Raw genomic sequence first — 23,101 nt, 5'->3', positions numbered from 1 at the left:
CCAGTGGTGAGAGCAGGGGATGATATGACTGTACTAGATGTGGTCATGCAGGTGTCTTGTGTACATGGAGGATGGGCCTTCAGAACCATTTCTGAGATACCCCCGCTCAGCACTATCACCCCCAGTAATGCTGGCTTGTATATGGGCCCTGAGCTGCTGCTGTTCTTCCTACATCCTCACAATTTATGTCATTTACAGACTTTATTTTCTTTTTAGTCCCTTGTGTACGGAACCTTATCATCTGCCCAGTCCTGAGGAACTGAAGAACCTTAGGAGCCCAGGGACGTATATAGGAAGATGCTCCCACCTCAAGAATACATACCCCAGGAGACACGGACACGTCATATGTCCAGATTGGGCTCAGATGAACATGGGAACAACACATGTAACAGGTCATATGTACAAATCTGCTGACAGAGGTCCTTTGAGGACCATAAGATTACCTTTATATCAATATAAAAATAATTTTATTTTTTCCCCCTTAAGAATGTATTTGAACAATAAATAAAGCTAGATCCATTTGTTGATAAGAACTAATATTTTGACTCAAAAAAAAAAAAAGTATTTTAAGTCTAATCATCTTAATCAGATGATACAGGCAATTAAAAACATGGGACAAATATGTCCCTTGGTCGGTCCTCAAAGGGTTAAGGCAAAGACAAAAACGGCTGGGTCTGAAATGACACCAATCATCACTGACGCTTACTGGCCAATGAACCAGTGGATCCATCTGCTCATCGCTAGTTCTGGTTCTTCCATCTTCACAGTTTATGAATGTTCATCTTCTGGTCACACATTAGATTAATGTCATCTGAACCCATCAGTGGGACTGGTCAGTGGTGCACCCCCAATGAGGCCAGGTGAGGCGATCGCCTCAGGCAGCAACAGGTAGGGGCAAGAGAGGGGCAGCCCCGATGGGCCATGGGCTGAAGGGAAGGGGTTAGGTTAAGAAATTGGCATGGGGGGGTGCTTAATCAGTTTTCACCTCAGGTAGCTGAAAGGCTAGGTGCACCCCTGGGACTGGTTGACCTTCTAATGTGTAGGTTTGCCCAGACGTGGTGGGAGATAAGGGTAGGGCAGTTGGATTCCAGCTTGCCCGATCCTTTTGTTCCAGGAAAATAAGCTGATGTCAGAAGGGAGAGGTGAATCTGGCAGCAACTTTCTCCCCAGTCAGAAAAAACGCACACTTGGCCAAGACTAGAGGTTGAAGAAGATGGCTTTCAGCATATTGGTTTTCAGGTGACCACCCCAGGTTTCATCCTCCAGAATTTCACTTAGAGCAGCAGTTTGGGCTCCACAGCTGCTCCTCTTACTGTAACTGAGAGCAGGAAGTTGCCACCATCGTCAGCCACTGTGGAGGAGAGCGGTCTGCAGCCACCACCCGCAAAATATTACTCACGTGGAAGCTCCTGAAAAATCCTCTTTAGGATTTTGCAAATCACAGAATTTTTACATAAAATGAAAGATTATTCTATTTATTTGATAAAAATCATTTCTTTTTCTTTTCACAAGATTTTACTTTCAAAGTAATTTTTTAAATGTCAGCGCTTTATTTTCATCTTTCCTTCTTCCCTCTCGTTTCCTCAGTAATAAGACGTCTACAGAAATGATTATCAGCACACAAGTCTCTGCAGACCCTGCGGAGCGCTCACAGCATCAGACCGTCTGACACACAGGAGACCCTCCAGAGCCGCAGGGGGCGCTCACCGCACGTGTCTGGCAAAATGGGAAAGTCTATGATCAGCTACAAGAAAATGGGGCTCTTCATATACAGGAGGAGAAGGATCTTCAAGACTGAATGAAGAAGATGCCTGAAATACACAGAGATGTCATCAGTCCAGGAAAAACACAGCTTTAGGCTGAATGCACACGGCCGTGGAACACGGACGTGAGCGGTCCGTGGTATCCCGGCCTGGCATCCTGCTGACAGCAGGAGCACACGGCGTCATTGGTTGCTATGACGCCGTGCACTTCATGCCGCCGCTGCACTACAGTAATACACTCGTATGATCTATACGAGTGTATTACTGTAGTGCAGCGGCGGCATGAAGCGCACGGCGTCATAGCAACCTGTCAGCAGAATGCCAGGCCGGGATACCACGGACCGCTCACGTCCGTGTGCATTCGGCCTTACAGCAATGCAGGTAAGTGAGACACTGAAGAAGGAGATCCAGTAAGAAAACCAATAAGAGCAGTATTATAGTAGTTATATTCTTGTACATAGGGGCAGTATTATAGTAGTTAGATTCTTGCAGTATTATGGTAGTTATATTCTTGTACATAGGAGCAGTATTATAGTAGTTAGATTCTTGCAGTATTATGGTAGTTATATTCTTGTACATAGGAGCAGTATTATAGTAGTTATATTCTTGTACATAGGGGGCAGTATTATAGTAGTTATATTCTTGTACATAGGAGCAGTATTATAGTAGTTATATTCTTGTACAAAGGAGCAGTATTATAGTAGTTATATTCTTGTACATAGGAGGCAGTATTATAGTAGTTATATTCTTGTACATAGGAGCAGTATTATAGTAGTTATATTCTTGTACAAAGGAGCAGTATTATAGTAGTTATATTCTTGTACATAGGAGGCAGTATTATAGTAGTTATATTCTTGTACATAGGAGCAGTATTATAGTAGTTATATTCTTGTACATAGGAGCAGTATTATAGTAGTTATATTCTTGTACATAGGAGGCGGTATTATAGTACTTATATTCTTGTACATTGGAGCAGTATTATAGCAGTTACATTCTTGTACATAGGAGCAGTATTATAGCAGTTATATTCTTGTACATAGGAGCAGTATTATAGTAGTTATAGTCTTGTACATAGGAGCAGTATTATAGCAGTTATATTCTTGTACATAGATGACAGTATTATAGCAGTTATATTCTTGTACATAGGAGCAGTATTATAGTAGTTATATTCTTGTACATAGGGGCAGTATTATAGTAGATATATTCTTGTACATAGGGGGTAGTATTATAGCAGTTATATTCTTGTACATGGGAGGCAGTATTATAGTAGTTATATTCTTGTACATAGAAGGCAGTATTATAGTAGTTATATTCTTGTACATAGGGGGTAGTATTATAGCAGTTATATTCTTGTACATGGGAGGCAGTATTATAGTAGTTATATTCTTGTACATAGGAGCAGTATTATAGTAGTTATATTCTTGTACATAGGAGCAGTATTATAGCAGTTATATTCTTGTACATAGGAGCAGTATTATAGCAGTTATATTCTTGTACATAGGAGCAGTATTATAGTAGTTATATTCTTGTACACAGGAGCAGTATTATAGTAGCTATATTCTTGTACATAGGAGCAGTATTATAGTAGTTATATTCTTGTACATAGGAGGCAGTATTATAGCAGTTACATTCTTGTACATAGGAGCAGTATTATAGTAGTTATATTCTTGTACATAGATGACAGTATTATAGCAGTTATATTCTTGTACATAGGAGCAGTATTATAGTAGTTATATTCTTGTACATAGGGGCAGTATTATAGTAGATATATTCTTGTACATAGGGGGTAGTATTATAGCAGTTATATTCTTGTACATGGGAGGCAGTATTATAGTAGTTATATTCTTGTACATAGAAGGCAGTATTATAGTAGTTATATTCTTGTACATAGGGGGTAGTATTATAGCAATTATATTCTTGTACATGGGAGGCAGTATTATAGTAGTTATATTCTTGTACATAGGAGCAGTATTATAGTAGTTATATTCTTGTACATAGGAGCAGTATTATAGCAGTTATATTCTTGTACATAGGAGCAGTATTATAGCAGTTATATTCTTGTACATAGGAGCAGTATTATAGTAGTTATATTCTTGTACACAGGAGCAGTATTATAGTAGCTATATTCTTGTACATAGGAGGCAGTATTATAGTAGTTATATTCTTGTACATAGGAGCAGTATTATAGTAGTTATATTCTTGTACATAGGAGCAGTATTATAGTAGTTATATTCTTGTACATAGGAGCAGTATTATAGTAGTTATATTCTTGTATATAGGAGCAGTATTATAGTAGTTATATTTCTGTACATAGGAGCAGTATTATAGTAGTTATATTCTTGTACATAGGAGCAGTATTATAGTAGTTATATTCTTGTACATAGGAGCAGTATTATAGTAGTTATATTCTTGTACATAGGAGGCAGTATCATAGTAGTTATATTCTTGTACATAGGAGCAGTATTATAGTAGTTATATTCTTGTACATAGGAGCAGTATTATAGTAGTTATATTCTTGTACATAGGAGGCAGTATTATAGTAGTTATATTCCTGTACATAGGAGTAGTATTATAGTAGCTATATTCTTGTACATAGGAGCAGTATTATAGTAGTTATATTCTTGTACATAGGAGGCAGTATTATAGTAGTTATATTCCTGTACATAGGAGCAGTATTATAGTAGCTATATTCTTGTACATAGGAGCAGTATTATAGTAGTTATATTCTTGTACATAGGAGGCAGTATTATAGTAGTTATATTCTTGTACATAGGAGCAGTATTATAATAGTTATAATCTTGTACATAGGAGGCAGTATTATAGTAGTTATATTCTTGTACACAGGGAGCAGTATTATAGTAGTTATATTCTTGTACATAGGAGGCAGTATTATAGTAGTTATATTCTTGTACATAGGAGGCAGTATTATAGTAGTTATATTCTTGTACATAGGAGCAGTATTATAGTAGTTATATTCTTGTACATAGGAGCAGTATTATAGTAGTTATAATCTTGTACATAGGAGGCAGTATTATAGTAGTTATATTCTTGTACATAGGAGCAGTATTATAGTAGTTATATTCTTGTACATAGGAGCAGTATTATAGCAGTTATATTCTTGTACTTATGGGACCATATATCGAAATCTGTGGAGAATATGAAGTTTGTCTTACTCCTAAGGCATGATGGGAGAGACTTTCAAAATATAGCAGGTTGGTAATACAACCTATGTGATAACTTCTCTGGAGCCAGAATCCATTTCTGGGTGATTCACATTCTTATCAGCAGTCGCCCTTTAGCACTTCTTCAGATGTACACAAGCTGCTTCCACTCACCGTATGTGACAATCGTTATAATGCACCACTCCTGTTTGTCATGTGTTGTGACTGCTGCTCTCTAAAATCAGAAAACAGAGGAGGATTTTACTTTCAAGGAATAAACAGGATTTGATTGAATAAGAAGCCGGTTTTACACATTCTAAACATTGATTTCGGTGAATTCACTGCAGGTGAGAGCAGTTGGATTATCAGGCTGTAAAATTATTTATTATAAGACAGCACATTGAAGCTGGGGAAAAACAGAAAGTGTTCAACAGATGAAAATATCCTTTCTTATAGACAGGTGGATGCCCCTGTCAATGAAACAAACATTTCTGCCATTTGCAGAATAGTCTGCTCCTTAGAGTGGGAGGTAATGTCTATTAGTGATGGAGGAGTGTGCTGGGACTCCCTGCTGGGAAGGGGGAGAGAGAGCCGTTTTATGCATTCCAGTACTGAAAAAACTTTCAACAGATGATGTTATATATATATATACAGTATATACAGGCTCGGACTGGCCCGCCGGGGAGACAGTCTCCTGCGCCCGGAGATAAGACTGAGGAGTAATTATTTATCTTATTTCTCAGGAGAGATAATTATTGTAACCACTAGGTGGCAGTATCGCACAGTGATGCAGCCTCGTATTGGTGTACATTGTACAGGAGGCCCCGCAGTATCTTCTAAACTTCCCGGCTGCTTGCTGTGAAGGAGCAGAGAACATGTCTGGCCATCCTCCTGCCCTCCCTGCTGTCATAAAACTTATGGCTGCTGAAGAGAAGGACTCCTCTGCGGTGCTGGGCTGATTTCTCAGGTGTGTGACAGTAGTGATCTGTAGGAGACTGTAAGAGGGAAATAAGGGATTTTTTTTTATAGCAGACTCAGATCTATGAATGTGCTGCTCTCTGCAGAGTTCAGAGTGGTAATGGGGGGACTCTGTCCTAGGTCCCCCCAAAGCCTCTGCTTTAGGTGAACCCCCATAAATGCCCCAGCTCAGATGCCCCCACTCTAAATGCACCGCTAATATTGCCTCTTCTCCAGTTACCCCTGCTCCAGGATCCCCACTGTCTCAGGTGACCCTAATGCCTCTGTTTCAGTTAGGACCCTCCGTTTGTGCCCTTTGCTCACATTGCTCCTCTAGTGCCTTTGCTTGGGTTTTGTTAAAGGTTGTGACCTGCAAAGGGAGTTGGACTTATGCCCGAAAAATTCTGCCCAGTGCGTCACATTCTCCAGTATTGACTCGTATGGTTTACATGGCGGCAGTGATGATATTCCGTATCTACAGGCATCACTGCTGCCATGTAAAGAGATACTGGTGGTGGAGTGGTGGAGGATTTAAAGGGGTTGTCCAAGTTTTCAAGTTATCCTCTCCACACCATAGGGCATAACTATATGATTAGTGGGGTCCCATTCTGCGACCCCCACTGATCCTAGGAACGTGTCCTGTCCCCTTTTTGATGGTGTGACAGGCCACACATACAGAAGGCCACACATATAGAAGTAGACACAGGCCCTTTAACAAGCGAGCATTTCTATTTTAGTTTGACATATATTTTGGGCCAGATTTGTAATTTTTATTTCTTTTTTTTTACACCCAAAGAAAACCTGTACATAGGAGCAGAAAGGGGTTCTACAGTTTGTTTTAACTGATAATCTACCCTCTGGATAGATCATCAGCATCTGATCGGCGGGGGTCCGACACCTGGGACTCCCCGCCGATCAGCTGTTTGAGAAGGCAGCGGCACTCCAGTAGCGCCGTGGCCTTCTCACTGTTTACCGTTGACCCAGTGACGTCACGACTAGTATCAATGGCTTGGGCGGGGCTAAGCTCTGTTCACTTGAATGGAGCTTAGCCGCGCCCAGGCAAGTTAATACTAGTCGTGACGTCACTGGGCCAGCGGTAAAAAAGTGAGAAGGCCGCGGCTCTGCTGGAGCGCCGTTACCTTCTCAAACAGCTGATCGGCGGGGGTCCCGGGTGTCGGACCCCCGCCGATCAGATGCTGATGATCTATCCAGAGGATAGATAATCAGTTAAAACAAACTGCAGAACCCCTTTAAGGATAGAGAATGTGAGAAGGTCCAACAGCTATGACACAACAGGTGATAAGTGTCTGATTGGTGGGGGTCTAACTGCTGGGACCCCCATGATCAAGGGAACATGGTCTTAAGACCCTTGTGTACATAGATTGGCGGTAATGTAATTGAATGTCTCAGGACCCCTTTTTTCATGATCAGTGGGTGTTCCAGCAGTCAGACCCCAGCAATCTGATACTTTTCACCGATCCTGTAGATAGGAGATAGGTCATTATGGTAGGACAACCCTTTTAATTATAATGTAGATTCTGTACAATCTGAGGAGGTTAAGATTTGGTAAATTTCATGCCAGACATTTATGCTTAAAGGGGTTGAACAGGTTTGTCTCACTTCAGTAAATGGCATTTATCATGCAGTTAATACAGGGCACTTACTAATGTATTGTGATTGTCCATATTGCCTCCTTTCCATTAGATAATACACAGCACGTATCCGTGGTTACGACCACCGTGTAATCCAGCAGCGGTGGCCGTGCTTACACACTATAGGGAAAGGCTGGAAGTGCGCATAGGCCAACACCTTTACCTATAGTGTACAAGCACGGCCACCGCTGCTGGATTACACGGTGGTAATAACCACGGATACGTGCTGTGTATAATGTGATGGAAAGGATCCAATATGAATAATCACAATACATTAGTAAGTGCCTTGTATTAACTTTCTCTACATGGTAAATGCCAATTGCTGAGGTGAGACGACCCCTTTAACCCCTTTGTGCTACACTTAATAGGGTTAGGCATAAATGTCTTGGTGTGTGCATTGTGTGTTTCCTATGTGTGATTGGTGTGTGCTATATATGATCTACAGTGCCTTGCAAAAGTATTCACCCCCCTTGACTTTTTTCGTATTTTGGTGCCTCACAACCTTGAGTTAACATGGATTGTTTGATGATTTGCATAATTTAATTTACAGAACATCCCGACAACTTTAAAGATGTTTTTTTATTTATTTATTGTAAAGCAAACAACAAATAGGACAAAATTACAGGTGCATAACTATTCACCCCCTAAAGTCAATACTTTGTTGAGCCACCTTTTGCGGTAATCACAGCCCCACGTCGCTTTGGATAAGTCTCTAGGAGCAGTTGCCACATCTGACCACTGGGATTTTTGCCCGTTCCTCCTTGCAAACTGCTGACAGCTCCTTCAGGTCGGATGTTTGCGCTTGTGAACAGCAATCTTTACGTCTGACCACAGATTTTCTATTGGATTGAGATCTGGGCTGTGACTCGGCCATTCCAACACATTTACATGTCTCCCCTTAAACCCCTCAAGTGTTACTTTAGCCGTATGTTTGGGGTCATTGTCCTGCTGGAAGATGAACCTCCGTCCGAGCCTCAGATCATGCACAGAGTGGGACAGGTTCTGCTCAAGAATATCCCTGTATTTAGCTCCATCCATCTTTCCCTCAGCTCTGACCAGTTTCCCAGTCCCCCCCAGTATGATGCTGCCACCACTAGGTTTCACTGTGGTTGATGGTGTTCTTTGTGTGATGTGATGTGTTGTGTTTGCGCCAGACATAGCGTTTTCTTTGATGGACGAAAAGTTCAATTTTAGTCTCATCTGACCAGAGCCCCTTCCTCCATACATTTTGGGAGTCTCCCACACGCCTTTTCACAAACTCACAACATGCCTTTATGTTTTTAGCTGAAAGTAATGGCTTTCTTCTGGCCACTCTGCCATAAAGCCCAACTCTACGGAGCGTACGGCTTATTGTCGTCCTATGTACAAATACTCCAGTCTGTGCTGTGGAACTCTGCAGCTCCTCCGGGGTTACCTTAGGTCTCTGTGCTGCCTCTCTGATTAATGTCCTCCTTGCCCATTCCGTGAGTTTTGGTGGGCGGCCGTCTCTTGGCAGGTTTGCTGTGGTGCCATGTTCTTTCCATTTCCTGGGGATCATCAAAGATTTGGATATTGTTTTATAACCTAACCCTAACAACATTGTCCGTTACTTGTTTGGAGAGTTCCTTGGTCTTCATGGCAGTGTTCGGTTAGTGATGCCTCTTGCTTAGGTGTTACCTAAGGCCTCTGGGGCCTTTCAGAAAAGGTGTGTATATGTAATGAGAGATCATGTGACACTTAGATTGCACACAGGTGACATCATGTCACTAATGATGTGACTTCTGAAGGTAATTGGTTGCACCAGAGCTTTTTATGGGCTTCCTAACAAAGGGGGTGAATACATACGCACATGCCAATTGTTTTCTATTTCTAAACTGTTTTATTTATATATTTTTCTCATTTCACTTCACCAACTTGGACTATTGTGTTCTGATCCATCACATAAAATTCTGTAATGTACCAAAATATGAAAAAGGTCAAGGGGTGAATAATTTTACAAGGCACTGTATGTATCAGTGGTGTATGTGCAGTATGTGACATGTGAGCCACGTATAAGTGTCTTGTGTGCCACACGTGTCCGATGAGTGATTGGTGTGCGCTGCACGTGTCTTGTTTCTGACTGAGTGCAGGATATCCAGATATGTGTCTGTACATTGTGCTGTGAGTGTCGGCCATCATACTTCATCTGTAATATTCCTGTTATCACTGTAAGGGCTCATGAACACGACCGTTGGATGTTTTGCAGTCTGCAAATTGTGGATCCACAAAACATGGATACCGGATGTGTGCATTCCACATTATGCGGAACAGAACAGCCTCTAATAGAACCGTCCTATCCAGATCTGTAACGTGGACAATACTAGGACATGTTCTATCATTCTGCAGAACGGCCATGCGGACATACACACACGGAATGCACACAGAGTCTTTTATATTTTTTTGCAGCCCCATTGAAGTGAAGTGAACGGTACAGACGTGGAAAAAAATAAGTTTGTGTGCAGGAGCCTTAAGGTGGGCCCCCAGAATCAGTTACACTGGTGGGCCCTAAGTACCCCAGTCCAACACTGAGTATATAATATGTTTACTTTTAGTTTTTCGAACAGCGGGGGCATCGGTTTTAATGTTGGGAAGGAAAGCAATCGACAACACATAACAGAAGAGCAGTCAGACAGCGCGGGTTACCGTCTGTTTCTGATGCTTGTCTCTCTTAATGCAGTTTCACTTTCACAAGCAAATCTCAGTGTATTATTTTGCCACTTGACTGAAGTCTAGAGAAGCCCTGCAGGAAAGGCCAAAGCTGCTGCCGGCATATCAATTCATCAAATGCCAGACAGGACAGAGGACTATAAATATATACCAACCAGACATGGAGATGGCAGATGTCCTACTTAATAAAGACCCAAATTCAGTGCTATAATAATAGATAGATATGAGTGAGTGTGAGGGAGAGGGATAGATAGAGAGTATATAAAGTACAAACAGGCTCTCACCATCTGGTCTAAATAGTAAAATATCGTGTTTAATAGGCAATAAAATATCGTATTTGATAGATAATAAATATTGGTAGGTGATTTAGATAAACTATGAACCCCTAGCTAATTGCATTTGTTATTATTGTTGCTATATACAGTACAGACCAAAAGTTTGGACACACCTTCTCATTCAAAGAGCTTTCTTTATTTTCATGACTATGAAAATTGTAGATTCACACTGAAGGCATCAAAACTATGAATTAACACATGTGGAATTATATACATAACAAAAAAGTGTGAAACAACTGCAAATAGGTCATATTCTAGGTTCTTCAAAGTAGCCACCTTTTGCTTTGATTACTGCTTTGCACACTCTTGGCATTCTCTTGATGAGCTTCAAGAGGTAGTCACCTGAAATGGTCTTCACTTCACAGGTGTGCCCTGTCAGGTTTAATAAGTGGGATTTCTTGCCTTATAAATGGGGTTGGGACCATCAGTTGCGTTGTGGAGAAGTCAGGTGGATGCACAGCTGATAGTCCTACTGAATAGACTGTTAGAATTTGTATTATGGCAAGAAAAAAGCAGCTAAGTAAAGAAAAACGAGTGGCCATCATTACTTTAAGAAATTAAGGTCAGTCAGTCCGAAAAATTGGGAAAACTTTGAAAGTGTCCCCAAGTGCAGTCACAAAAACCATCAAGCGCTACAAAGAAACTGGCTCACATGCGGACCGCCCCAGGAAAGGAAGACCAAGAGTCACCTCTGCTGCGGAGGATAAGTTCATCCGAGTCACCAGCCTCAGAAATCACAGGTTAACAGCAGCTCAGATTAGAGACCAGGTCAATGCCACACAGAGTTCTAGCAGCAGACACATCTCTAGAACAACTGTTAAGAGGAGACTGTGTGAATCAGGCCTTCATGGTAGAAGATCTGCTAGGAAACCACTGCTAAGGACAGGCAACAATCAGAAGAGACTTGTTTGGGCTAAAGAACACAAGGAATGGACATTAGACCAGTGGAAATCTGTGCTTTGGTCTGATGAGTCCAAATTTGAGATCTTTGGTTCCAACCACCGTGTCTTTGTGCAACGCAGAAAAGGTGAACGGATGGACTCTACATGCCTGGTTCCCACCGTGAAGCATGAAGGAGGAGGTGTGATGGTGTGGGGGTGCTTTGCTGGTGACACTGTTGGGGATTTATTCAAAATTGAAGGCATACTGAACCAGCATGGCTACCACAGCATCTTGCAGCGGCATGCTATTCCATCCGGTTTGCGTTTAGTTGGACCATCATTTATTTTTCAACAGGACAATGACACCTCCAGGCTGTGTAAGGGCTATTTGACCATGAAGGAGAGTGATGGGGTGCTGCGCCAGATGACCTGGCCTCCACAGTCACCGGACCTGAACCCAATCGAGATGGTTTGGGGTGAGCTGGACCGCAGAGTGAAGGCAAAAGGGCCAACAAGTGCTAAGCATCTCTGGGAACTCCTTCAAGACTGCTGGAAGACCATTTCAGGTGACTACCTCTTGAAGCTCATCAAGAGAATGCCAAGAGTGTGCAAAGCAGTAATCAAAGCAAAAGGTGGCTACTTTGAAGAACCTAGAATATGACATATTTTCAGTTGTTTCACACTTTTTTGTTATGTATATAATTCCACATGTGTTATTTCATAGTTTTGATGCCTCAGTGTGAATCTACAATTTTCATAGTCATGAAAATAAAGAAAACTCTTTGAATGAGAAGGTGTGTCCAAACTTTTGGTCTGTACTGTATATATCAGGATATGAGTATATTGTGGTAAATATATCTATTCCCTAACGTTTGATAAAGCTGCTGGATATACTTAATAACTTGATTTGGTGAAAAGCTAAGATTGTTGCGTGATTCTTATAAAACTATGAATAAAATATTGAATAAAATATTGTGTAAAGGCATATGCATAATTGTGCTCAAATAAATAAATATATTAAATAAATATATAAATAGTCCCAAAAAAAAAATATATATATATATATATATATATATAAATAGTCCCAAAAAAATATCAAAAAGTTGTCAGTCCGCTTATATTAGCGATCAAAAATGTGATTTACCAGACATAAGTAGGTTAGTATGTCATATAACTGGAGACTGGGTGATATTAGTGGGACTGACGTCTGGGGCGTCCCCCTGATGCACAGCCTCTTACCTCACCCTCCGTTCGGTGGTCAGCAGACTTGGCTCCTCTGTCTGTGCACCTATATAAATAGGTAAGCCGTGTCGCAACCTCCAAGATGCCCGGTACGTTGCAGACTCCGGACTATGTGATGTGCGGACCTCGGCGTCCCACGTGATCCTACGATGCAGTCTCCGGACCATGCGATGCATAGACCTCGGCCTAAGCCACTGAGGAAGAGGTTGTCACCTCGAAACACGTCTGGCTGTTTTGGAATAGAGAACTACCCACCTAAAACTTTATATAAGATTCTATCTTGGATTTTTATTAAAAGGACTGAACCCTTGAAAGATCCTGCAGAGTCAAATACTGAAACGTCACCATCTGACTTTCTCTGCATCACGTGCAGTATCACATGACAGCGCTTATTTGCCGGATCACGTGGGACGCCGAGGTCCGCACATCACATAGTCCGGAGTCTGCAACGTACCGGGCATCTTGCAGGTTGCAACACGGCTTACCTATTTATATAGGTGCACAGACAGAGGAGCCAAGTCTGCTGACCACCGAACGGAGGGTGAGGTAAGAGGCTGTGCATCAGGGGGACGCCCCAGACGTCAGTCCCACTAATATCACCCAGTCTCCAGGGAGACTCCAGTTATATGACATACTAACCTACTTATGTCTGGCAAATCACAATTTCGATTGCTAATATAATAAGCGGTACTGACAACTTTTTGATATTTTTTTGGGACTATTTATTTATATATATATTTTTGGGGAACTATATAGATATATATATATATTTTTTTTTGGGGACTATTTATATATTTATTGAATATATTTTTGGAGCACATATATATTTATTTGAGCACAATTATGCATATGCCTTCACACAATATTTTATTCATAGTTTTATAAGAATCACGCAACAATCTTTGCTTTTCACCAAATCAAGTTATTAAGTATATCCAGCAGCTTTATCAAACGTTAGGGAATAGGTATATTCACCACAATATACTCATATCCTGATATATATATAGCAACAATAGTAACAAATGCAATTAGCTAGGGGTTCATATTTTATCAATATTTATTATCTATCAAATACGATATTTTTATTACCTATTAAACACAATATTTTACTATTTAGACCAGATGGTGAGAGCCTGTTTTTACTTTATATACTTTAATACCATTTTTGGATGATAGGGTGAATCATCTAAAAACAGAGCACCTTGACCACAGACCGGGGACGGGTGATCCACGATATATTTGTTATCTAGAAAGATAGAGAGACCTAGACAGATAGATAGATAAAAAGTGTGGAGTGCATTTGTATTCAGCCCCCCTGAGTCAATACTTTTGTAGGACCACCTTTCGCAGCAATTACAGCTGCAGGTCTTTTGGGGTCTGTCTCTACCAGCTTTGTACATCTAGAGCAGGGGTAGGCAACCTCCGGCACTCCAGATGTTGTAAAACTACAACTCCCAGCATGCATACTTCCTCTGCTCTTCTCAGAACTCTCACAGAAATGAATGGAGCATGCTGGGAATTGTAGTTTTGCCACAGCTGGAGTTCCAGAGGTTGCTGACCCCTGATCTAGAGGCTAAAATTTCTGCCCATTCTCTCTGCCGAAGAGCTCGCGCTCAGTCAGATTGGATGGAGAACGTCTGTGAACAGCAATTTCCAAGTTTTGCCGCAGATTCCCAATGGGATTTAGGTCTGGACTGTAACTGGGCCATTCTGACACATGAATATGCTTTGATCTTATCCATTCCATGGTAGTTCTGGCTGGATGTTGAGGGTCGTTGTCCTGCTGGAAGGTGAACCTCCGCCCCAGTCTCAAATCTTTTGCAGCCTCTACCAGGTTTTTGCCCTGTATTTAGCTCCATCCATCTTCCCATCAACTCTGACCAGCTTCCCTGACCCTGCTGAAGAAAGGCCTCCCCGCAGCATGATGCTGCCACCACCATGGGGATGGTGTGTTCAGGGTGATGTGTAGTGATAGTTTTTCAGCACTCATATGGTGTCATTTATCAAACTGGTGTAAAGTAGAACTGTCTTAGTTGCCCAGAGTAACCAATCAGATTCTGCCTTTCATTTTCCAAAGGAGCTGTCAAAAATGAAAGTAGGAATCTGATTGGTTGATATGGGCAACTAAGCCAGTTCTACTTTACACCAGTTTGATAAATGACGCCAATAGTGTTTTGCATTTAGGCCAGAAAGTTCAACTTTGGTCACATCTGACCAGGGCGCCTTCTTCCACATGTTTGCTGTGTTTGTGGCAAACTGCAAACAGGACTTCTTATGGCTTGTTTTAAAAAATGTCTTTCTTCTTGCCACTCTTCCATATTGGCCAGATCCGTGGAGCACACGACTAATAAGTTGTCCTGTGAACAGATTCTCCCACCCGAGCTGTGGATCTCTGCGGCTCCTCCAGAGTGACTATGGGCCTCTTGGCTGCTTCTCTAATTATTCCTTTTCTTGCCTGGGCTGTCAGTTTAGGTGGACGGCCATGTCTTGGTAGGTTTGCAGTTGTGCCATACTTTCATTTTCAGATGATGTATTGAGAAGTGCTCTGTGAGATGTTCAGAGCTTGGGATACTTTTTATAACCTAACCTTTCTTTACACTTTATCCCTGACCTGTCTGGTGTGTTCCTTGGTTTTCATGATGCTGCTTGATAACTAATGTTCTTCTTAGGGGTATCAGGGTACAGGGGGCTGAATACAAATGCATGCCACACTTTTAAATCTAAAGATGTTGAAAACCATTTATCATTTTCTTTTCACTTTAGACATACCTGCTACTTTGTGTTGGTCAATCACAAAAAATCCCAATAAAATACATACAAAATAGTTTGTGGGTGTAACGTGAAAGAATGTGGAAAATTTCAAGGTGTTTGAATAGATAAATAGATAGATAGATAGATAGATAGATAGATAGATAATCACCTGCATCTTGGCTTGCCGTCGAGGACATCTTTTTTTGCTGGGACTGCCTGTTAAAGGTGATCCCACTAAAGGTATGGTCAATGAAGGAATCCAGGTCTGTTATTTCATCGGTGGCTGTGACAATGAGAAGAACCAGCTGAAGTGATGCCGTGAGATCTGGACATTTAACCCTTTAGTGACCACAATACATATTGTCATGGAAGCCAGTAAGGGGCTATATTGTGCTCTATATGCATTTTTATGAATAGGTTCTGTCGGAAGCCAGTGAAGCAGCTGCATGGGTGCCGAGAGCATGGAGCTCTTACTCTAATGGCAGAGATCAGAGATGCTGTGGTCCATATCGACTGTGGCATCTAAGTGCTTTCAGGGGCAGTATGCTCCCTCAGTTACCCAATCGGTGCTCCTGTGATGTGCCAATGGGTTTCCATCCCAGGCAGAGACATAATCAAGGTCTCAGATCTGCCATCTTTGTACTCCTAATAAGCCCCGCCAGTAGAAAGACCTTATAGGTTGCCTTTGTGCTCAGCAATGACGGGCATAATACATTGCACAACATGATCTTTTCCCCCAGGACTAACTCCAAAAATATGAAAACTGTATTTGAGTATCTGACTTCTAGGCTGAGATCTGATTATCTGAAGCTGCAGGCCTAAAGCCTAAGGCTGCACTACTGAGAGGCTCCAAAAACAGCATGTGATTCCTGTCAGGTGCTGCCTTGTTCTTGGTTGTGTTTTGCTATCACATCAGAAAAGGTAAATTAATAGGTTTTATGACCCAGGTGGGGAGCGCTCACTATCCTCCCTGATGTGAATTAAAACCTCCTGAATTCTCAGTATCTACAACATGTATGAAAGGCAGAGACTACAAGGCGGATACTGGAATATCGCTCATTTTACCTTCAGCACTGATCGGGCTTCCGGTTTCACTCCCAGGATTGGACTGGAATGAGAGGAATGATTCAGAATTATATTAGATGCTTATGCACAGATGAAGCTGAGCTGAGTTTGTCCTTTGGCACAAGTCACCGTTAGCGCTCATTCATACGGCCGTTGTCCCGCCGTGCCCGTGCTGTGGTCCGCAATGCACGGGCACCGACCTTGAACCAGCCGCATGCGGATCGCAGGCCCATTCGCTTAAATGGGGTCCGCAATCCGTCCATTCCGCAAAAAGATAGAGCACGGTTTGCGGTGCGGAGGCACAGAACCCCATGGAAGCACTCCGTAGTGCCTCCGTGGGGTTCCTTTCTGTGCATCCATTCTGCGCCGCATCTCCAGATTTGTGGACCCATTCAAGTGAATAGGTCCGCATCCTTGATGCGGAATGCACACGGCTGGTGCCCCGTGTATTGCAGACCCACCGTATGCGGGCCGCAATACAGCAACGGAGGGGCAACGGCCGTGTGAATGAGCTCTTAGGCCTCATGCACACAAACATATTCTAATTTCATTTCTGTTCCATTTTTTTTTGCGGACCGTATACGGAACCATGGGTCAATGGGTCCGCGGAATGTGTGCATTCCGTTTCCGTATGTCCGTATTTCTGTTCAGCAGAAAAAATAGAACATGTCCTATTATTGTCTGCATTACAGACAAGGATAGGACTGTCCTATTAGGGACCAGCTGTTCTGTTCCGCAAAATACGGAATGCACGCGGATGTCATCCGTTTTTTTTTGTTGCAGACTGCAAAATACATATGGTCATGTGCATGAGGCCTTAATCTGCTGTGTGTTTTTACATGGGACTGCAAGATCTTTCGTATCTCTATAGACAATTTAGACTAACAGTCTTGCATAGTAGCACTGCACACAAGCCACCATTACCTTACTCATCCAGTCACGGATTCCTCGGCTAAAATCTGTAGACCTTTCCCGCACGACAGGGGTATCCGAGGAGCGGCGATTACTAGATTGAAAGTCCAGTTATTGTCCTTCCATATTAATAGAGGGGTGTACGTATAATACGGCAGAGCGGTATATAATAGACCAAATGGGTATATAATACAATACTTGGATGTATAATACAGCAGAGTGGTATATAAGGGAGTAGAGGAGTATATAAGGGGTTAGAGGGGCATATAAAACAGTAGAGGGGTGTATAAGGGGGTAGAGGGGTATATAATACAGTAGAGGGGTGTATAATGCAGTAGAGGAGTATATAAGGGGTTAGAGGGGCATATAATACAGTAGAGGGGTGTATTAGGGAGTAGAGGGGTATATAATACAGTAGATGGCATATAATAAAGTAGAGGGGTGTATATGGGGGTAGAGGGGTATATAATACAGTAGAGGAGTATATAAGGGGTTAGAGGGGCGTTTAATACAGTAGGGGGAGTATATAATACAGTATAGGGGTGTATAATACAGTAGAGGGGTGTATTAGGGAGTAGAGGGGTATATAATACAGTAGAGGAGTATATAAGGGGTTAGAGGGGCGTTTAATACAGTAGGGGGAGTATATAATACAGTATAGGGGTGTATAATACAGTAGAGGGGTGTATGAGGGGGTAGAAGGGTATATAATACAGTAGAGGGGTATATAATACAGTAGAGGGGTGTATAAGGGGGTAGAGGAGTATCTAATACAGTAGAGGGTATATAATAGAGGGGTGTATTAGGGGTATATAATATAGTAGAGGGGTGTATAAGGGGGTAGAGGAGTATCTAATACAGTAGAGGGTATATAATAGAGGGGTGTATTAGGGGTATATAATATAGTAGGGGGGATATCATGGACCAGTGGTAATTACCTTTTCCTGATGGACACCATGCTCTCCTGTATCGCCTGCAGCCACCTCATCCTCTCCTCGTTGCTGCTTGCAGCCTGGACACAAAACCGAAGCGATCAGAGACCGGATATTATAAGCCGTGTCCACATTGGCACTAATATATCTATTATAGGAGCAGAGCACGAAAATGAACGGTGCCCACCGGGCCTCATTGACTGTGATGTCGTCCAGCATTTTAGGGCCTTGTTCACACTTGCACTAATGATTTCCATCGTTCTGCTCCATTATAGGAGCAGAGCTGTGAGATGAGGAAACAGCACTCATTGTCTGGACATTGTATTTGTGTAAATAAAGTTAGGCTAGTTTCATACGAGCAGCAGCCTGGCGGATCCATGCTACCGCTAGTGCCCCGTGCTGCCGGAAGTCCGCTCCGGCCCCATTCACTATAATGGTGAGGTCCAGCCGCAGCACAGCAAACATGCCATGAGGCGGTCGGAATAAAACTACCACAGTAGTCCTAAATGATTTGGACTGACATTCTGCTGTTTGGCCACAAGAGGCTGCTGTTCCCTAAGCATATCTAAAAGACTGCATTTCTAGATTCATGTGATGTTGAAAATTTCTTAGGGGGTCTCAGCCTGGAGAGGAAGGCAGCAGTCATCTTAGGGAGAGCTTGGAAGAGGGATCCAGGAGAATCCATCAACATCCAAGTGTGAGAGCATCCTCCAGGGACCAGAGCTGCAGCCAAGGGGAGCTGATCATGTCCATTGCCCTGATCCTGTTCAGAGGAACTGCTGCCAGGAACGCCAATGAGAGCTGAGGAGTAAAGCTACAGACACTGCGGTACCGCACGCATGTTGGAGAAACCTTTGTTCCGTCCACGGTCACCAGCTTATACAGAGCAGACCCCTGCTGCTTCTCCCCGTGCACGGATGAAAACATCCGGTGTTGAGGGGGAGCAGCCAATGGCAGGCAGGGACAGGGACGAGCCTCCCTAGCACCGCGGGTGACACTAGAGAGGTTTGTCCCCGTCCCCGCCTGCCCCTCCGACACCGGATGTTTTTATCTGTGTACAGGGAGAAGCAGCAGCGGTGGGGCAGGGACCAGGAGCGAGGTAAGTCAATTCCCAGTGAGGGGCCTGGCACATGGGGGGGGGGGGGGGGAGTTGTAGATACTTGATGAACCTGCTCGGGACACCAGACCCCTATTCAGAATCTGCTGCAGCAACACAGGTGTGAACACGTCCGTACGTCACACTGTGGAGTTGCCATCACCTCTGCCGCTAAATACAGTCTATTGTTCCCTGTTATCAGCCTATGAGAAAAAAAAGGATTGGGCATGTTGAAGTCCAGCTGCCCGATTCCTCTATCCCCTGACATCTGCCATTAGGAGAGATTCCAGAGGCCCCATAAACAGTAGGTGGTGGGTCCTGCTTATAGGACTACCTATTGCTCCCTGTTATCAGCCCGCTCATGTGGGGGCCATGATATTCCCAATCCGGCCTCTGTGGTGTATTTACCAGTAAAATGACTTTTCCGCTCCGCAGGGTTATCTCCATGGGGTGTCGGGATGCCATCGTCTCCACACAAACCAATGACTGCACCTGATCCGGGCACAGGGCAAATATAATTAGGAGGAAATAGTAATAATGACATTATTTGTAGGCGACCCTTCAGTACTCACATCTCGGATTTCAATGGTGCCCCAGAGCTCCCCCTGCAGGAGACATAGAAAACACATTCAGGCCCAGTGTACTGCCAAAGGTCTCTTACAGCTCAGCTCCAATGTTGTGAATGGAATGAGCTGCAATACCTCTGAGGACCTGCGGACAGGCGGGGCGCCATGTTCGTCTAATCCTGTACAATACCGCGTTCCTCACCTCTTTGACATTGCTTCCTCGCATCTTGAAATATGACAGCTTGGCCCCTTCAAGTGTAAACTGGTATGTCCTCCAATGGAATTTCTGCCCGGGTGGCAAAAAAAATAAATCAATATACAATATAGCACATCGCACAGAAAGACTTCAACCTGTTGCAAATGAGCTGACAATCTAATGCCAATACATCCCAGGTACTTAGATGATGTCTCAGAGGAAAAACATCATCCACGGAGCCCACATTTCATATGTATGTGCCCCGCACTAAGACCACGGCTCCGGCTCAGCTGCACTGTCTGCTGGAATCCATGGTAGCTGGAAGTCCACCTCCTGGCTCATTCTGCGGCTCTGCTCAGCTATGATCAACCACTCTAGCTCTGCTGCATTCCCTGTTGGAGTCTGTGGTAGCCTAAAATCAACCTGTTGCCTCTATGCTTTACACTGCAGCTCTGCTTCAACAGGGCAGTATCTCTGAAATCAACATAAACGGTAATGACCAGGGGATATTACACCGAGTACAATGACTTCACCCGTGAAATCCACGGAACAAAACCTGCTCGGGACACCAGACTCAAGGAACACTGCATTAGGACACAGCTAGGGCCACGGGCTCCAGCTCACCAGCATTGTCTACTGGTGTCCCAGGCAGTCTGAAATCCACCTCTTACTTCATCAGAAGCTCAGGGGGCTCTACTGTCCCTCCCCTATGCTTTATACTGCAGCTCAGCTGGAGGTCACTACATGGAGAATGATTACAAGTAGTAATATATATATATAGACATCTTGGGTGATATTTTGCAGAGTCATCTCCTTCCACAGCAGCTACTTTTCCTCACCAGATTTTGCCGCCTCTTCTCCAGAATCCCAGAAATCTGTCCGTGGCCTCCCTGATCCATATCTCCAGGTGATCCCCAGCTCATCTGGCACCAGGGGCAGGTGGGTACGCCAGGTGGCAGCTCCAGCGGGATCCTGCAGCAGGAAGGTCTCCAGCCTCCTGAACTTTGCCTCCTTCCTTATGGTTATTGCTTCTATCAAAGTTCACCTGCTCCCCGGAGAGAAGGGAATTCTGTGATGTCACCCCGGGGTCACCGGCATCCGCTTACATAATCGCAGATTATCCGTCCACTCCAGTAGATGAATGATTGATGACCGCTGACGAGCTGCCGGATTTGGTATAAATTAATAAGGCTCATTGCAAACCTTTGCACCTAAATGGAAAATCCTCTTCTAGTGAAAAAGACGGAGCTGAAACGCGCAGCGCAGGACCCCATCCTGATTCATGGGAGAAGTGGAGCTCCGCGCTGCGCCCTAGGGTTCCTGCACAGGGAAAGTGAAGGAAAAGATCAGACGCTGGGTTTGTCAAGTTGGTCAGGGGGTCTTGGGGGGGGGGGGGTACCCCACATGGGTTATGTAGTAGTCATAAATAATAAATATGGTGGAATTTTTGTATATGAAAAGTTTCACAGTTTGGGGAAAATTCATTCTTCCCCCGCCGCCTGTGTTTGTTGTACAAAAGTCACAAATCCACGGGGTTTGGGACTTTTCTAACCGCATTTGGCATTTTACGCCGCCCTTTACCGAGGCTGGCCCATGCCATGGTGATCTTGATAGGTGGTGCACTGGCGGAGGAGGAGGGTCATTTATGATGAGGCGCAGGCCTAGTGGTAAATTACCTGCCTCCTCCGGACTCCGTGTACCATAATGAAGTCTATGATGGCTCCACTCTGGCTACGTCCTGACTCCGCTTTTCGTAGACTTGGAGTAAGGAGAATGATAAATTTCCCCGTTAACCTCAGCCCCACTGGCGTCAAATGAACCACATTTAGGGCGCATGCCCATGAGCGTAACAGCCCGTGCTGCGGATCACAATGCACGGGCGCTGGCTGGGTGAATGCCATTTGCGGACCCATTGACCCGTATTGGATCAGTGCCTGTATTGTGGACTGTAAACGGCCTATTGACTTGAATGGGTCCGCAATCCCAAACATACAGCCAAAGAAAGAACATGTTCTATCTTTTTGCATTGCGGAGGCACGGGTGGGAAACCCACGGAAACGCTTCGTAATGCTTCCATGGGCTTCCGATCCATGCCTCTGCTCTGCAACAGCTTGGTGAAGTCCTATCATTGGCCACATGTTGCAGATTGCGGACCCATTCAAGTCAATAGATCCACGGCACATGGAGTGCACACGGCCAGTGCCCGTATATTGCGGACCAGCCGTTTACGGGTCCACAATACAGGCACTGATCCAATACACTCTGTGCTGCTCTGAAAACTTCACCTAGATGCCAACATACAAAATTCGGAGCAGTCGACAAGAGGCTGACGGCAGACAGACTGTCCTCCAACATCTGCCGGGACAGTATGGAGCAGGCATCCTCAAACTGCAGCCCTCCAGATGTTGGAAAACTACAACTCCCAGCATGACCGAACAGCCTACAGGTATCAGCCTACAGCAGGGCATTGTGGGAGTTGTAGTCTTACAACAGCTGGAGGGCCGCAGGTTGAGGATGCCTGGTATGGATAGAGGGGGCTGTTCGCAGTGATCATTGCTGCGAGGAGTATAACTCATCGCGCAGCATGTAGCCAGTACAATATATAAAGCGCCTCATATCACGCCACGTGCTGCTGCTTCCCGGTACTTGTCATACGCAGTAACTATATTTAATTATTATTAGTAATAATTTAGGGCAGGGATGTCAAACCGGCGTCCCTCCCGCTGTTGCAAAATGGAATCCCTGCTTTAGGGCTTGTTTGCACGACCGTGGTTTTGGTCCGCAACCGAGCCGCATTTTTTGCGGCTTGGGTGCAGACCCATTCACTTCAATGGGGCCGCAAAATTATGAGACATGTCCTATTCTTGTCCGTTTGGCGGACAAGAATAGGCATTTCTATAATAGGCC

At 43.8% G+C, this 23,101-nt stretch overlaps 1 protein-coding gene across 1 annotated transcript; it reads right to left on the bottom strand.

Moving 5' to 3' along the window:
* Nucleotides 1-1,506: 1,506 nt before the first annotated feature.
* LOC122945764 lies at nt 1,507-21,249 on the bottom strand. The gene is made up of 10 exons (XM_044304941.1): nt 21,034-21,249; nt 20,201-20,284; nt 20,005-20,037; nt 19,841-19,924; nt 18,343-18,416; nt 17,417-17,498; nt 16,493-16,535; nt 15,597-15,710; nt 5,099-5,159; nt 1,507-1,811 (listed from the first exon to the last, which is right to left on the bottom strand). Exons 1-9 carry the CDS (start codon nt 21,115-21,117, stop codon nt 5,137-5,139), a joined length of 621 nt encoding a protein of 206 aa, XP_044160876.1. The 5' UTR covers nt 21,118-21,249; the 3' UTR covers nt 1,507-1,811; nt 5,099-5,136.
* Nucleotides 21,250-23,101: the final 1,852 nt, after the last annotated feature.

Source organism: Bufo gargarizans, chromosome 8 (genome assembly GCF_014858855.1).
Source record: "Bufo gargarizans isolate SCDJY-AF-19 chromosome 8, ASM1485885v1, whole genome shotgun sequence".
NCBI lineage: Eukaryota > Metazoa > Chordata > Amphibia > Anura > Bufonidae > Bufo > Bufo gargarizans.
The sequence above is the reverse complement of the archived record's forward strand: the minus strand, read 5'-3'. Positions and strand labels throughout refer to the sequence as shown.

Coding starts and splice junctions, on each gene's coding strand:
- LOC122945764 (XM_044304941.1), bottom strand. CDS start 21,117: ATGAGCTGGGGATCACCTGGAGATATGGATCAGGGAGGCCACGGACAG. Junction 18,417..19,840: donor GCGGAAAAGTCATTTTACTG/GTAAATACACCA, acceptor TTTTGTGTCCAG/GCTGCAAGCAGCAACGAGGA. Junction 17,499..18,342: donor ATGGTGTCCATCAGGAAAAG/GTAATTACCACT, acceptor CTTTCAATCTAG/TAATCGCCGCTCCTCGGATA.